The sequence below is a fragment of the Canis lupus genome, chromosome 2, assembly GCF_003254725.2.
Source record: "Canis lupus dingo isolate Sandy chromosome 2, ASM325472v2, whole genome shotgun sequence".
NCBI lineage: Eukaryota > Metazoa > Chordata > Mammalia > Carnivora > Canidae > Canis > Canis lupus.
Window position 1 is genome coordinate 74,861,745 of NC_064244.1, and position 16,942 is coordinate 74,878,686.

At 37.5% G+C, this 16,942-nt stretch overlaps 1 protein-coding gene across 3 annotated transcripts in view; it reads right to left on the reverse strand.

Moving 5' to 3' along the window:
• Nucleotides 1-16,942, reverse strand: part of KDM1A (lysine demethylase 1A) — a 62,015-nt gene that overhangs the window by 16,086 nt on the left and 28,987 nt on the right. For all 3 annotated transcript variants that reach the window (XM_049105932.1, XM_025447925.3, XM_025447923.3), the window contains 6 exons: nt 16,504-16,637; nt 11,740-11,818; nt 10,658-10,750; nt 9,754-9,860; nt 7,931-8,012; nt 6,411-6,505 (listed from right to left, as the gene is read on the reverse strand). In XM_049105932.1, the coding sequence (XP_048961889.1) occupies nt 6,411-6,505; nt 7,931-8,012; nt 9,754-9,860; nt 10,658-10,750; nt 11,740-11,818; nt 16,504-16,637 (590 nt within the window). The remainder of the gene's footprint in view (nt 1-6,410; nt 6,506-7,930; nt 8,013-9,753; nt 9,861-10,657; nt 10,751-11,739; nt 11,819-16,503; nt 16,638-16,942) is intronic.

Consider the following 16,942-nt stretch of genomic DNA (forward strand, 5'->3'; position numbering starts at 1 on the left):
AACACAAGTCACAATAATTTTCAGGTTACCTGACCATTCTATTCAGCTTCTTAAACTGCATCCTGAGAAAGGAACTCAGCAAATGACTGCAAGGGGCTAAGCACCATACCATGTTTGATGGCAGCTGGATTTCTATGACAACATATCGAGAACATAACAGTAAACTAAGAAGGTAAAGTATCTTTGATAATTGTTCTCTAGCAAAGATTCAAACAAAATGGATATCACTTTGAAACAGACTTTTTTTGAAACACTTTTTTTGAAACAGCTTTTGATTACAATTTTGCAAACCCATTTACTTCTCTATGAAAGGCTCCAAACAGTTCCTTCAAACTAAGAATCTGGTGTGTCTCACTGCTTTAAATAGGTACAATCTTGACTGCTATGGTCCTGCAGAGATTATATGGAATATCCCTGAGCATGGCTTGAGGAAGAGCCGACTGAGTATCTAGCCTATGCAGAATAAATCTAGTGAGAGCCAAGTGGCTTTCTGGACAGGGTCCTAATCCTGCAAGAAGTCATCTCACGAAGGACAGCTCTCCTCAGTTCTACTTCTGGTTGCATTCTATCATCACAAACCCTTTAGATCTTCAAAACACTGTCCATTTCTCTTGCTTCCAGTATGCATAAGCTCTCTAGCAGGAGAGCAAGATGGAGTTAGGTACAGCTAGGTCCTGGGCATCCAAAGTTCAGAGATTTAGCCAGAGAAATCTTCAGGAAAGAATAACACAATGAAAAACGGCTGTAATGGCTAAACCTGGCCAACAGAGGCTACAGTAAATCTGTCTCTCCCATTCCCATGTACTTTTAAAATTATGATAAAATGAAAGATCTGGATTAGGACCTTCTGTAATACCTGGTAGAAAAATTTACATCTGGGGACATCTGGGTGGCTCAGCGGTTAAGTGCCTGCCTTTGGCCCAGGGCGTGATCCTGGGGTCCTGGGATCGAGTCCCACATTGGGATCCTTGCATGGAGCCTACTTCTCTATGTCTTCGCCTCTCTCTCTCTCACTATCTCTCATGAATAAATAAAATCTTAAAAAAAAAAAAAAAAAAAAAAAGAGAAAGAAACGGTTTAAAAAAAAGAAAAAGAAAAAGAAAAATTAACATCTCCAAGTCACTATTCAGATTCCCAAATAGCTAAAAGAAATGAGGTATGGCCATTCTCCGTAAAGGACAACACGTATATTATCCTTAATACAAATAAAATTTATTTATTCTATAAATGGAGACAGTTGTCATAAGAAACTTTTAGGGGATGTAAATAATGGATTTCTCTAAAGCAGTAACTAAGCTGCGTGGAGAAGGCACACTAACATGTCTAAGGAGTTCACTTGTAGTTTCTAGCACACAGTAGAGGTGCTCTGTAAATTCTTATGTAATGAGTAAATAAGGTTTGGAAAAGCAAAGTCAGTATTATAAAACTATATTTGAAAGGAAAGTAACTATTTTGCAACTTTAGGAACATTAAAGGCAGGCACGAAATTTTTACATTTATAAAAAAACAGGATTAGAAGATTTTAAGAGGTAGAGAAAAACCACCTTTTAAAATAGCAATCTGGGGGTGCCTGGGGTGGCTCAGTAGGTTAAGTGTCTGCATTCAGCTTGTCATGATCTCAGGGTCCTGGGATCAAACCCCCAACCCCTCCCCAATGCATCAGGCTCCCTGCTCAGCAGGGACTCTACTTTTTCCCTCTGCCTGCCACCTCCCCACCCGCCCTGTCACTCACGTTTTCTCTCAAATAGAATAGAATAAAATAAAATAAAATAAAATAAAATAAAATAAAATAAAATAAAATAAAATAAAATAAAAACTAACGAAAACTGTTTCCACAAAGGAATAGGAAAACTAAAATGCCAACAGGCTTGTGTCAAATGTATAACTAACCTAAGCATCACTCTATATGAATGCAAGTGAAAACTTGCTGAATTGTGGTAGGTACAGAGAATAACCAAATTAATGGCCTTCATAAGAGACCTGGCAATCCTTATCTTTCAAGTGTATCTTTCTTCCTCACAACAGCTGAGTCATTCCAAAGAAGAAAATCAAGATCTGTTTCTCCAAGTAGTTACTGAGTCTTTGGGCCTCATCTGGTAAAAACAAAACACAACACCCAAATGCCTCCCCCCAATGGAAACCAGAGATTATTTAATCCAAAATGCTTAGTAGTGAAGTAATTTGATTAAGATGCTGTTTCATTACTCAAGAAAGCCAAAACAAACTAGAATTTAAAGCTCTTGAATTACTAGTTGGTGTACAGGAGATACATAGAAAACATTCAGTTATATTTCCCGTTTCCCCACCAATCCATGTTTCAGTCTCCTCACTGGTGACTCCTGAAATATGAATTATGCTATTTCTCAACGATCTCCATGTTCTTTTAAAGCTGATTACAGCATAGTTCAGAGTATAACTCCATCATCAGTCAATCTGAGGGCAGCTGCTGTATTAGCTCTGTTTTTATGGGTTTGGAAGATACTTCTACTTATAGGGACATCCTATATTAGAATCAAAGAAGAAAGGCCTTGTTCTAGTCATCTGGAGCCATAAAATTAAGGCTTCTGTCAAAAACACAGAGGCTCAACATCCTAGCTGCCAATGCAAGACCAGAGAGAATAAAGAAGTGAACTCTTTCAGAGATTCTTGTGATTGTTATAATAACAATATAACAAATTAACAGAATAAAAACCACTTGCTATGTGATTTTTGTTGTATAGAAGCAAAATGATAGGTTTGGTGATAGGTCCTTAAGACAGTATTACAAATGATATTTGTCACTCTGAGTTAATTGCTTTGTGCAGGATTAGGGAATTAATTTCTAGATACTAACAACAGAACCATCAAATCATCCTCTTTTGCACTGAGACTGTCCACAAATAGAGAAGACAGTTCCATTTCATTCAAAAGTTTACTGAAGAAAAATCAATGGCTAAGTGAATGTCCACTGGGGGTGGGGTGGAGTGGAGTGGGGGCCTTGTTGCCTCCTTTAGAGTAACTATTAAAAGAAAGTTCCTGGAGATGGACACTCAGCTGATGCAATCACACTTATTCCAGTCCCCATCTTCCTTCAGGTATCAGCCAGACATAGCAGAACAAGTATAGGCATACCTCAGAGATACTGCAGGCTTGGTTCCAGACCACCGTAATAATAAAGTGAGTCAAATCAATTTTTCTGTTTCCCGGTGCATATAAAAGTTATGTTTACACTATACTGTAGTTAGCCTAAGTGTGCAATAGCATTATGTCTAAAAAACAATGTACATACCTTAAAGTAGAATACTTCATTGCTAAAACAAATGCTATCATTGAAGCTCTCAGTAAGTTGTAATCAATGATCACATATTACCATAATTTTGAAAAAGTCTTGAAATATTGTGAGAATTACAAAAATGCGACATGGAGACACAAAGTGAGCAAATGCTGTTGGAAAAATGGTGCCAACAGACTTGCTCTATGCAGGGTTGCCACAAATTTTCCATTTGTATGAAAGGGTGGGGGCAATATCTGGGAAATGCAATAAAGCAAAGCACAATATGCCTGTAAGGGAATTTGGTATGGAATACCAGGCAATATATCCTATGCTCTACAACTTATTGATTAGAACGACCCTAGGCAAATACCTTGTCTGAGCTTCAGATTCTTCCCCTGAAAAATGAAAGAATGAAAGCAACTGACCTACTTACTCCTTAGGTTTCTGAAGTCAAGAAATATATTTGTAATTAAAAACAAAATTAATGGAACTAAAAGCTCTTAGTTCTTTTCCTACAAGCCAAAAGCCAATCTACTGGTTAACAGTTGTCCATTTCTACTCTGAGGTAGATTATCAGCTACACCAAATACAAAAAACATTAACATGACTTCTTATGTTTGATTAACTTAAGGCAAGCAGAACTTAAAGCTGTAAACAATTTTCTCCTAAATTTGAGAGTGCTTGAAGAATCCTCCTTAACTACTTGGCTACTGCACCAAATACAAACAAAATGACTTAGAGAAATCCTTTTGTAAGATCAGAATTGTATGACAACTATAAATTTCCCTTGGAAAAATATTCCTGCATAAAAAATGCTGAAAACCACACACCAGTTTAACAGAGGTTTACTAAAATGCTACTCAAAGGGCTGATCCTAGTGAGATTAGGAGTTTATGCCAGATGGTAACTGAAGCACCACTTTTTTCATTGGGTAAGTCTTGCTACCACCCCTCACCCCTGCTTCCCCTAAATCATCATTTGAACAGTGTGTTAACGATGTAGTTTATTTTACATTCTGGCATAAGCTACATATTTATCTCATCCCATACTGGTAACCAACAGTTAGTTCATGAATTAGCAGCTGGTTGCAGGCCATACTTGAGGGGAATGCTGGGATACTATGTGGAAGCAAAGGTTTTAAAAAATGTGTTAAAGTTCCTCTAATACCAAGAAAGGAAGAGACAATTTCTTTGGATATTTCTACTAGAAAAAACTCCTTTTACTGTTAGAAAGACTAAATAAACCTGATCTAAATTCAGAGAAGTCTAAAGAAAAAAGCAGTGTCTCAATGATCAGTGATAATCTTTGGTCTGGATTCCATGACTTCTTGAGGACTAATGTAGTATCTATCTACCTAAAACACTGATCTGGTCACATCACTTCTGCTTTCAACCCTCAGAAGTCCCAACCTACAAATCAGCCTAGTAAAACAACATCCTTCATCCTCATCTTCAGTTTTCTATTTTAGCCCTAATAATATAATTCCAGCCTCCTTCAAAGACTTCTTAGACTTAAACCTTCCTCCACAACCACATTAAGTCCTAAGCTATCTTCACAAATGCTTTCCCTCTAAATCTCTCCCTACTCTTGCCCCTCCCACTTTCAGAGACTTAGACTCTCACTCTCTTCCCCTCCCCACTGACTCTTCCATAGCAATTTATCCTTTTATCTAACCCCTGGCAAATCTGCCTTGTGTTACTGGTATATGTATGAGCAGTATGTTTGTGGTTGGCGTGTACTTGGGGGGCAAATGGGAGTGTCACAGATTTTAATATCTGATTTTAATTTTAATTCCTATAATTCCTGATGTTCTTGGGTTCGTAAGATAGCCAGAGTCCCTATAATTTAAGACCCTTGAGTGCAGGGAATACATACTCAATGTAGAGAACAATGCCTAGATTTTGGCAAATATTTAGTAAATATTTCCTGATTGTGATTTGCTTTAAAATACTCCAGACCAAAAAAAATCTATTGAATAGATGCAATAAGACTAGAATAAATGAAAGTCCATTATTATACTATTCTTTCTACTTTTGTATAGGTTTAAAATTTTCCATAATAAAAAGTTGGGAAAAAAATTATCTGTGTACAAACCCCACTAGACTGTGGGGTCTTATATAGCAGGGACTGTCTTATTCATCTCTATAGCCTTTAGAGATCTTTGCAGAGTAACAAGTTTATTGAATTGTTAAGAGCTCTACTTCCTCCTTTTTCTCTTGCTCATTCTAGTTTGTTTATCCTGCCAGAAAGTGGTCCTGCCCTCCACCCACCCCAAAATAAGCCCTGGAGGAATCTGAATCCAGAATGGTGAGGATGGGAGAGCCAAGCATTCCTTTATGTCTGTCTTCTTTTGATACAAACCAAACAAAGCCTCTTGAGTAAATTCAAGAGTTGGGATCTTACCACTTTGAGCAACAACAGCTGAACTGCCATTTATATAGTGAATCTTCCTCAAAATATAAAGATGATAACATGCTTATATCCTAAGAATGGTAAACTTCCTCATTCCTGATAGGGGAGGGCTGGTAAAATCTGAATATGAACTTTTGAATTTCACCCATCCCCCAAAATTAGAACTGACTTGCATGGTCTAAGCCTCTCAACATGGTTGTTGTTAAACTACTCTTACTCTCTCATAGCAAATATCACTTCCATGTTACTGCCTACTAAACATGGGGAAGCTCCTATGCCCCTGGTCAACAAATACTTTAATCTACCTAAACATCTGAGTTCAATATCACCATTTGGCCATTAGTTCATTAAAATCTTGAACCTACACACACAAAACTGAAGTCATAAAGAGCACACAGAGCTAAAGCACATGATGGGAGGCACAATACAAAGAAATGAATCAGGTGTCAATTTCACAGGTCTCTTAGAGTAGGTGGCCACAGCCAAATAAAAAAATTAACTGTCTAGCTAGCCTTCATTAAATGTCTAAGGATGAATGCCTGAATAGGCAATGTAAATTTGCATATATGCAATAATCATCCCATCCTATATTATAGCTCACAATTAAGGAACAAACAGAATGTCACATAATTTCTACCTTCAGTTCATACTGACATGTGGGTATATTCATCCACACATTTACCCCAAATTGTTGTTTCAACTGACCCAGAGAAATTTTGAAAAGTTCTGTTTGTCCTCAACTTACAGCTTGTCCATTGGCTTCATAAAGTGGACACTTTTGCTTGATCTTGGCCAGTTCCATATTTACTTGTTTGCTGACCACAGCCATGGGATTCCCTCCTAAAAAAAAACTCAAACTATTAAATTCAACATATCTATGAAAAGAGAAAACATCAAAGCAAAAATATTTTTACTCAAAATTTAAAATACTCCAAGTTTAGGATATGTGAATTATAGATCAAAAAACTGCCCAAACTAAAATAATAAGTAATATACAAAATATGTAAGATAAGCATAAAGAGCCAAAAAATTACCTATAACCAAACCCCATGTGTTAGTTAACATTTTGTTACAGTTCCTTCTAGATTTCATGTGCATAAAATCATAGATCATACACATACACACGCACAGAGATCACAATGCATATATTCTTGTGTAATCTTTTTTCAACTTAGCAATAAACTGGCCATAATTTCATGTTAGTATAAAGCTACAAAATATTTAGGGGCTATATAGTTCTCCTTGTATAACAATTTAATCTCCAGAACCATGGGTTCTAACATTTTGCTATGCCATATTTCAAAAGCTGCAGGGGCATCTAGGTGGCTCAGTTGGTTAAGTGTCAGAACCTTGGTTTTGGCTCAGGTCATGATCTCCAGGTCGAGATCAAGCCTCACGGGCAGCCCTGGTGACTCAGAGGTTTAGCACCGCCTTCAGCCCAGGGTGTGATCCTAGAGACCCAGGTCCCACATCAGGCTCCCTGCATGGAGACTGCTTCTCCCTCTGCCTGTCTCTGCCTCTCTCTCTCTCTCTCTGCGTCTCTATGAATAAAGAAATAAAATATTAAAAAAAAAAAAAAAAGAGAGAGATCAAGCCCTGCAACGGGCTCTGTGCTCAGCGCAGAGTCGGCTTGATATTCTCTCCCTCCTTTCTGTCCCTCCTCCTTGCATGTGTATGTGTGCTCATTCACATACTCTCTCAAATAGACAAAAAAATGTTTAAACAAGCAAAAACTAAATAAATTAAAAAGAAAAAAAAAGCTCCAAACAACATGGTCCACTTGTCTATTACGATAATTTCCTAGAACTGAATGTGCTAGGTCAAAACATATGTACCATTTAAATTTTGCACATACTAATGTATCTTTCCAGGAAGACTATCTGTCAATTCACCTATTGCTAACAGTAAGAACAGTATCTTAAACCAAAATGTTTTAAAACCACATTTATGGGTTTTTAAACAAAAAGCTTTAAAACATAAGCTTAATCATGAATCTCAGACCTTGTATAACAGCATAAAACTAAGGACTACTGGGGAATCCCTGGGTGGCTCAGTGGTTTAGAGCCTGTCTTCAGCCCAGTGCATGATTCTGGAGTCCCGGGATCGAGTCCCGCATCAGGCTCCTTGTATGGAGCCTGCTTCTCCCTCTGCCTCTTGCTCTCTCTGTGTCATTCATAAATAATAAATAAGTAAGTAAGTAAGTAAATAAATAAATAAATAAAATCTTTAAAAACAAAAAACAAAAACAAACTAAGGACTACTTACCAAGACCTGTCACTACCATAGCACCAAGATCAGCTACATAGTTTCCTTTGCGAAATGTAGCAACTCGTCCACCAACTCGATCCTGTTTTTCAGAAATTAAATGGTTGAAATCATCAATTCTATTTTAACCATAAGAACCCGGCATGGTATACCATCCTAGGCCTCTGTCTCTTATAATTGAAAAAAAACAAAACAAAATAAAACAAACATATAGTTGAGTATACATGGCTTGCAGCATGGGCACTATTTGAATGAGTGGTAGGTAAGGAATGATAGGATATGAAACAATTTGACAGCCAGAGACATATTCAGCCATTGGTACTATTACCTCTCTACCCAGCTGTCTCTAATACCATTTACTGTTTAGGCTGAGCAAGGGCCACTCACACAGAAAATATCTGTTCACAAACTGCAACACTAAATGCCACCTTTCTACTACCAGTTCTGACTCTTGGCCCCCAACCCCAAAGTCCATTGTGATGACCGAGGACTTCTCAGACCAATGGTTTACTAGTGCAGCCCTACGTCCTGGCGCAGAATGTCTACTGAACATAAACTTCTGACAATCTCTCTCATTCCTCAATAGACCCAAGTTTATCTCTGCTGACTAGGGATTTTCAAGTATGGGGGGAAAATTACTGAGCTGTAGTGACACTTTAATCATGGATATTATGAGAATACTCTGTAACCTGAAATTAAACAAAAGCAAAACAAAGCAAAACAAATTCTTGTATACTAGATTAAAACTCTGCACGGGTAGGGATCATAATGATCCCATTATTCATTACTATATTGCCAGTACACAGGACAAGAGGGCACACAAATGTTTCCTAAATTATCTATAAAACATCATTTTTACAAGACTATATTAAAAATTATTTTGAGTTTTCCATACTTTATTTTAAAAGAATATTTTTTAAAATTAACAATTTATAAAAAGTAACTTAGATATACTACACAAAACATTTTGAAAGCTTCTATAAAATTTTAGATTGTTTAGGTAACCTGAGAAGTGTTTTTTTGTTTTTTAGATGGTATGAGTCCACAGAGGCCTGTAAGCCACTGGAAGATAACTGTCAAAAATCACTCAAGAGGGAATCCCTGGGTGGCTCAGTGGTTAAGTGCCTGCCTTCGGCCCAGGGCGTGATCCTGGAGACCCGGGATCAAGTCCCACATCAGGCTCCCTGCATTGAGCCTGCTTCTCCCTCTGCCTGTGTCTCTGCCTCTCTCTCTCTCTCATGAATAAATAAAATCTTTAAAAAAATCACTCACGAAAATAATTTGAATAGTAGCATCTTAACATGATGTTCTTTTCCCCCCTACTCTGTGCCATCATCCCTTTCCTCCTTCAACTTCCATTTCTCTTTCTAGGACTGACGATAAGGGAACCAACATATCTTGGCTACATCAGACACAGAGTCGGCTGCTGCCTGAAATGCTCTCCTTTTCTTTTACTATCAAGTAAGGAATACAATCCACTCTGCTCCACCACTAAAAATAACTGCCACCTGCAAGTATGTCGATGAAAGTCCAAAATTTGAAAAGTTAACTATAAGAAACAATGACCCAAAAATATCCATCAAAAGGCTATATAGATCATTTGCATACTCTAAATACTCACTGAGCACCTTTCAAAGCTTCACTGTCAAAATTGCTTTATCCAATATAAATAGCATAATCTAAAATACTCTGAGTAGTATACAAATCTGTTTGGTTTAGTTCAAGTTGTAGGATTCATTAATTTGCAAGATAATTTCTTACTGTATTGATAAATATCTATTTCCATTAGGTGAGGCTTTCTGAATGCAAAATAAAATTCTTACCCTGGCTTCCAGTAGTGTGACATCCATTCCGAAACTTTGTAATTGACGAGCTGCTGCCAAGCCTGAGACCCCAGAGCCTATAATAATAACCTTCCCTGTCTTTTTAGCTAAAAAGAAAAAAAATGAATAAAAATTACAAAATTTTGTTGCAGATATAAGAGTCTGTTTTACCATTTTCTAAATCATGAAAACCTCTAGGTTCTCAACATGTCACAATGTCTTACAAGGTAAACAGTTCACTCATTTTCAAAATAGAGAAACTATCTGAATACAAATTAGCAAGTACCTGAAATTTACACACTTTAATTCAGTGTTAAAAATTTATAAATGAAATCCTTTAAGATCTACTTTCTCATTATACTGCAGTCATGTGACAGGTTAACTTATTATGAATAGCATTTACCTCACAATTATACTAGGACAATATGACAGCCAAATTATTCTTAAAGTCATCTTTAAGCTCTACTTCTGGAGTCTTTACTATTCCTTTTTGAAGACTTATTAAAGCATCAAAGATAAATTAATTAAAACAAACAAATGTGTTAATTCTCAAAATATCCCTGACTCCTAGGTTCTTGGCAGTATAAAGAACAGGCCACTGAAAGAAAACCTCAAATCTGCTTTCATAATGGACTTCTTTCCTTTTTAACAAATTTTGTTTTCTGATTTTTCTTATACTGGAAATTCAATATCTTTTACTAAAGTACACTTATCAAACCAGCAATTACAGGCAATGCATATTTATGAAGAGATTTTACTTTAAACTTGACCTATAATAAACTTGGGAATATCTGACTCCAAATTTAGACTTAGGAATCAAAATAAAATGCTAAAATCTCCTGGAAATAAAAGAGAGTCTAGAACTGTAACTTAAAACCATAAAGTCTATTGGTCAGGTCCTTACTTGGTAGGGGTTTTATCCTCTTATAGATGCCAAAGTTGATCAGACCATGACGCTCTAAATAACTGTGAACTCGGTGGACTAGCACAGTATCACCTACAGGATAAATGAATTTTAAAACATGTTCATATTTTTAGCAGTTTAAACAGAAAGCTCTTTAACTCTTCTATTTATCCATCATAAAGTTATTCTATACATATTTTCCATAAGCTACAAGATCATGTGACTCCTTTAGAAAAGTGATTCCTGGGATGCCTGGGTGGCTCAATGGTTGAGTGTCTGCCTTCAGCCCAGGGTGTGATCCCGGAATCCCAGGATCGAGTCCCACATTGGGATTCTTGCATAGAGCCTGCTTCTCCCTCTGCCTATGTCTTTGTCTCTGTTATCTCTCATCAATCAATCAATCAATCTATATCTATCTTAAAAAAAAAAAAAAGAAAAAAGAAAAGTGATTCCTAGAACTATTGGTCTGTGGTGTAATCCAAAATGCATATCACATAATTTGGAATTTTTAATAATGACATGCTGTTATAGAAGACATAAAGGATAAAACTAACCCTTTTTGGGCAGCTCAGCGGTTTAGCGCTGCCTCAGCGCAGGGCCTGATCCTGGAGACCTGGGATTCAGTCCCACGTCAGGAGCCCTGCATGGAGCCTGCTTCTCCCTCTGCCTATCCTCTGCCTCTCTCCCTCTCTCTGTGTCTCTATGAATAAATAAATAAAAATCTTAAAAAAAAAAAAAAAAAACTAAACTAACCCCTTTTAAAAGTAGTATTATACTCAGTTACTTTGGAAAAAACTTTTCAAGACTTTGTGGGTGGTAAATGGAAAATGAGAAAGCCAGCCAGCCAATCAAATGTCAACAAAGTACTCTAAGGATTAAAGTTGGAACATAGTCCTGGTGAAATGATTAGCAATCTCTTAAACTCACAATTTAAAAACCAAGAAAATAATAGACACATAATAGTTTTCTACAAGGCTTATTTTTGCATAACACAAGGTAAAATAAGATGGAAATATGAATTGAAAAAATTCATTATCAATGAACCATGAACCAAAATTAATCCCACTGATAACACTACTTACTGTTGTAAGGTGCCTCTAATTGTTGGAGAGTGGCCTCAAAGGTCAGCTGAATCTTTGGATTATCCAACCACAACTGCAACTGTATTTAAATGGAAATTTTATTATACGAGTAGACATAGACCACTTGACCACTTTAAAATATCTTTTCAACTCTAAGGCCTCAAATATAGGCTTTCCTTTCATTGAGACAGAGGGTTATATTCTTGACAAACTGATGAAACACAAAACGATGTCAAATGAGTAAATTACTGAAGAAGCTGGAAGATATTTAGCCTAAAAACAAAAAAACAAAAAACCTAGTAACTTGCGAGTATCATACAGCTGGTAGGGACCAATTAGGATTTAAACTGGGTTACATGACTCCAGAGATACAGACTAGATAAAATCCACAGAATCAAATGATCAAATTAGATATGTAGATGTGGTAGGGGAGGGCAGAGGTGCCAAGGATAACTCCAGTTTTTGTCTTGCACAACTAAATGAGTTGGTATGCTAGTCCCTAAATGAGGGTCAATGAAAGAAGAGGTGAGTTTAGTTTCAAGACAACCAAGAAAAGATACAAGATTGGCATCTAGATACAGAGCTAAGGGTCTGAGGAGAGTTAAGGTCTGCAGCCATTTGCCTATGGGTGATAACTGAAGCCAATGTGCAGAAGAGGCCTTCTAGGGGGGAAAAGACAGTATGGGGAGGGAGAGACTGTAAGGAGTCTTAAGGAACTCCAGTCAGTTCACATAATGGCCTGTTTTTTTATTTTTATTTTTTTTATAATGGCCTATTTTTAAAGCTAAGCATACAAAGCAATCAGAGAAGACAAAGACCAGGGAGACAGGAGAAAAACCAGAATACTGTGTTAAGCTAAGGGAGTTCTATGTTTAAGAAGAAAATAATAGTTAATTATTTCAAATACTGATGAAAAAGCAGTAAGATAAGGAATGAAAAATGTTATGGTACAATCAATAAGCTCAAACACAAATGCTCTTTAAATGGAACAGGCAGGGGGATCCCTGGGTGGCTCAGCAGTTTAACGCCTGCCTTGGCCCAGGGCGGGATCCTGGAGTCCCAGGATCAAGTCCCGCGTCAGGCTCCTGGCATGGAGCCTGCTTCTCCCTCTGCCTGTGTGTGTCTCTGCCTCTCTCCCTCTTTATGTCTATCATGAATGAATGAATGAATGAATGAATGAATGAATGAATGAATAAATAAATAAATGGAACGACCAACTACCACCATATTTAAGTCTTAGCTGAAAATTAATTGCTCCAAAGACAAGTTTCAACAAAGAAATGTGGCGATGTGTAAATAAACCCAATTACAAAGAGACATAGCCAAATTCATAACCATCCTCTACTTTTCTTGCTGGTCACTGATAAGGCAAAATGCACTTCCTCAAGTATACACTGGGCCCAAGCTCCTCACCCCTCAACACAAGCCTTCTTCCTCTATCCATCCTATTAAAAAAAAAAAAAAAAAAAGGCTTGGGTCACAGTTTTTAAGCTCAATAATCCTAAAGTTGTTGTGGTTTCAAAATCTGTAAACAAAGGAACTGATACAACTCTTGTAAGAGAACGCTTTATGTTCAGTTACACAGTCAGAAGCGCAGAACTCTAACCTGGGCCAGTCCTTCCTTCCCCAAATCACAGAATAGAAATCACAGGAAGAGATCACTGTAAAGAGTGAAATTCAAGTAAAGAGTGAAAACTTCCCTCAGATGAAATAAAAAAATGATGACCTTATCTTAAAAAAGAATCCATTTTAAAAATGAATTAAGGGCAGCCCCAGTGGCTCAGCAGTTTAGTGCTGCCTTCGGCCCAGGGTGTGATCCTGCAGTCCCGGGATCAAGTCCCACGCTTCTCCCTCTGCCTCTATCTTTCTCTCTCTCTCTCTCATGAATAAATAAAATCTTAAAAAAAAAAAAAGAATTAATTTTAAGTGATCTCTATGTCAAATGTTGGGCTTTGAACTCAAGATCCTGAGATCAAGAGTCATATGCTCTACTGACTAAGCCAGCCAGATGTCCCCTAAAAACTCCATTTAAATCAAATGTTGACATGCTACACACAGAAGTTGATTTTAAGACAAGTGTCAGAAATCCACATTAAGAATTTTCTATTTACAGGATGCCTGGGTGGCTCAGAGGTTGAGCCTCTCTCTGCCTTCGGCTCAGGGCATGATCCTGGAGTTCCAGGATGAAGTCCTGCATCAAGCTCCCTGCATGGAGCCTGCTTCTCCCTCTCCCTGTGTGTCTGCCTCTCCCTCTGTGTGTCTCTCATGAATAAATAAATAAAATCTTAAAAAAAAAAAAAAAAGAAATACAAACATTATAAAAAAATGTTCCATTTACTTTTTAAAAACTTACCCTGATTTTTTCTTCATATGCTCAAAAATCCCTTTATTCTGTACTATGAAAACCCAGTATAATCCACCAATCACTCTAGCTAAATAACATTTAACTAAATTCAGCAGAGGTTTTGCAATCTAACAGCCAAAATAAAGAAGTTAGTGGTAGCTAAAAAAGCAGACATGCTAAAATGACATTTCTGAGCTATATTCAAAGCAGCTGAAATTACAACATAAATTTCTTTTACTTTGTATCACCCTAGAGCACAAGGAATATGTTCTGAAGAGTACCTTGCCCTCCTCTATGGCTAAAAAATTTCTGATGAGGGGATCAGAAAGGCTCAGCAGGTTAGTGCCTGCCTTTGGCCCAGGGCGTGATCCTGGAGTCCTAGGATTGAGTCCCATATTGGGCTCCCTGCATGGAGCCTGCTTCTCCCTCTCGAATAAATAAATAAAATCTTTAAAAAAATGAATAAATAAAAAATGTCTGATGAATAAAGGCCATGAAAGAAAAATTCACAGAAGAAAAAAATAAATAAATAAAAGAAAAATTCACAAAAGAAATACAAATGACTAATAAATGTGAAAAAAAGTCAGTCTAAGTAAGAAATGTTAAAGAAATGAAAAACTCTTAGTCTAAATAGCAGTACAGATTATCATTGTTTTAATAACCAAAGCAGGAGCAGAGAAATAGAGTTGCTGACTGATTCAGTCTCTCTGAGAAGCCATCTGACTATATATATGTAACAAAACCCCAAAACTGTTCCTATTTTTTGACAAGGTAATTCTCCTTCTAGAACGCTGTTATAAGGAAATAACAACCAGAGATAGAGTCAAGAATGTATACAGCTGGGCAGCCCAGGTGGCTCAGCGGTTTAGCACCGCCTTCGGTCCAGGCCGTGATCCTGGAGACCCAAGATCGAGTGCCACGTCAGCCTCCCTGCATGGACCCTGCTTTTCCCTCTGCCTATGTCTCTACCCCTCTCTCTCTGTGTCTCTCATGAATAAATAAATAAAATCTTAAAAAAAAAAAGTATAAAGCTGTTCACAGCTTAATAAAGCACAAATGGACATTTAAATGCCTAATTTACAGTATGACCCAACCAACAGACAAAATATTATGCAGACATCAAAATCAAGCATTTAGCCAGAGGAGGAGGTTGAAGCAGACAAGTAGAACAGAATAAGAGTTCCTCTTATCCTGGGATCAAAGGACAAAATTATTATTTAAAAATTTTAAGGGCAGCCCTGGTGGTGCAGCGGTTTGGTGCCGCCTGCAGCCTGGGTTGTGATCCTGGAGACCCGGGATCAGGTCCCACATCGGGCTCCCTGCATGGAGCTTGCTTCCCCCTCTTCCTGTGTCTCTGCCTTTCTCTCTCTCTGTGTCTATGAATAAATAAATAAAATCTTAAAAAAAAAAAAATAAAATAAATAAAAATTTTAAAAAGGGGAGGGGGCCTGGCTGGCTCAGTCAGTTGAGTGCCCCAATTCTTGGTCTGGGCTTAGGTCATGATCTCAGGGTTGTAGGATTTAGTCCAGTAACAGGTTCCACCCTCAGCACCTAGTTGGCTTGACATTCTTTCCCCCTGCCTCTCCTCTGCTCCTCCTCCAGTTCATGTTCTCTCTCTAGAATAATAAAATCTTTTTTAAAAAGGGATGGTTGGGGAGACACCTGAGTGACTCAGTCAGTTAAGCATCTGACTCTTGACTTCTGCTCAGGTCATAATCTCACAGTTGTGAGACTGAGCCCTGTGATCAGCTCTGAGCTGGGTGTGGAGCCTGCTTAAGATTCTCCTTCCCCTTCTGCACTCCCCCCCCCACCCCCCACCCCCGGCCAAAGAGGTTTCCAGGCACCTGGCTCAGTCAGTAGAGCACACAACTCTTGATCTCAGGGTAGGGAGTTTGTGCCCCACATAAGTTTACTTAAAATAAAAAATTTTTAAAAAAAGTTTAAATGAAGATCCATGTTTACGAGGTTATGAAGAATGAAAAGATAGGACACCTGGGTGGCTCAGCAGTTGAGTGTCTGCCTTTGGCTCAGGGCATGATCCCAGTCTTGGGATTGAGTCCCACATCAGGCTCCTTGCGAGGAGCCTGCTTCTCCCTCTGCCTGCGTGTCTCTGCCTCTGTGTATCTCTCATGGATAAATAAATAAAATCTTAAAAAAACAAACAAACAAAAAAAGAGAATGAAAATAATCCAAAGAATATATGGAAATAGCATTTCAAATTTAAAAACAAAAATTAAATATACATTTTTAAAAAATGACCAAAGGGAAAAAAAAACTAATTTTTAACATATTACCTCTGGTTAATGGTACATGTTATAGGTAATTTTGTAATTCTTCCTCTCTCTTTTCTGATATTCTCCATAAAAGCAATATGCATTTTTTATAATCCAAACAGAAAAAAAGCTGACATGGAAACTTACTGTGCGGTTTCTAATGAACAGAAACACTTTCTGGGTCTGCTGTGGTCCACTAATGATATCTGGAAAACAGGCTGCTTCTTGAGAAGTCATCCGGTCATGAGGAAGTCTACTCTGGAAAGCTGCACCCTCCACACCTAGCAAAGAAAGCAAAGGACTTCTGGGAAAAGTGCAAGTGAATACAAAATCAGGGATAATGAAACTCCTTTTCCGCCTGAAGAACCTCTATAAAGCTCTGCCTGTTCACAGAACACTGACCATCTCCTTTCAAAAAAACAAAAAACAAAACTTTCATTTTACTCAAAAGCTGGAACATCTTTAGAATTTACTTACTCTGTTGAGCTTAATATTCCCAAAATTACAGCTTACTAATGAATGAAACAATCTACCTCAGAAAACATAACAAAGCATGCAACATATTTTCTTTATCCACAAAATAACT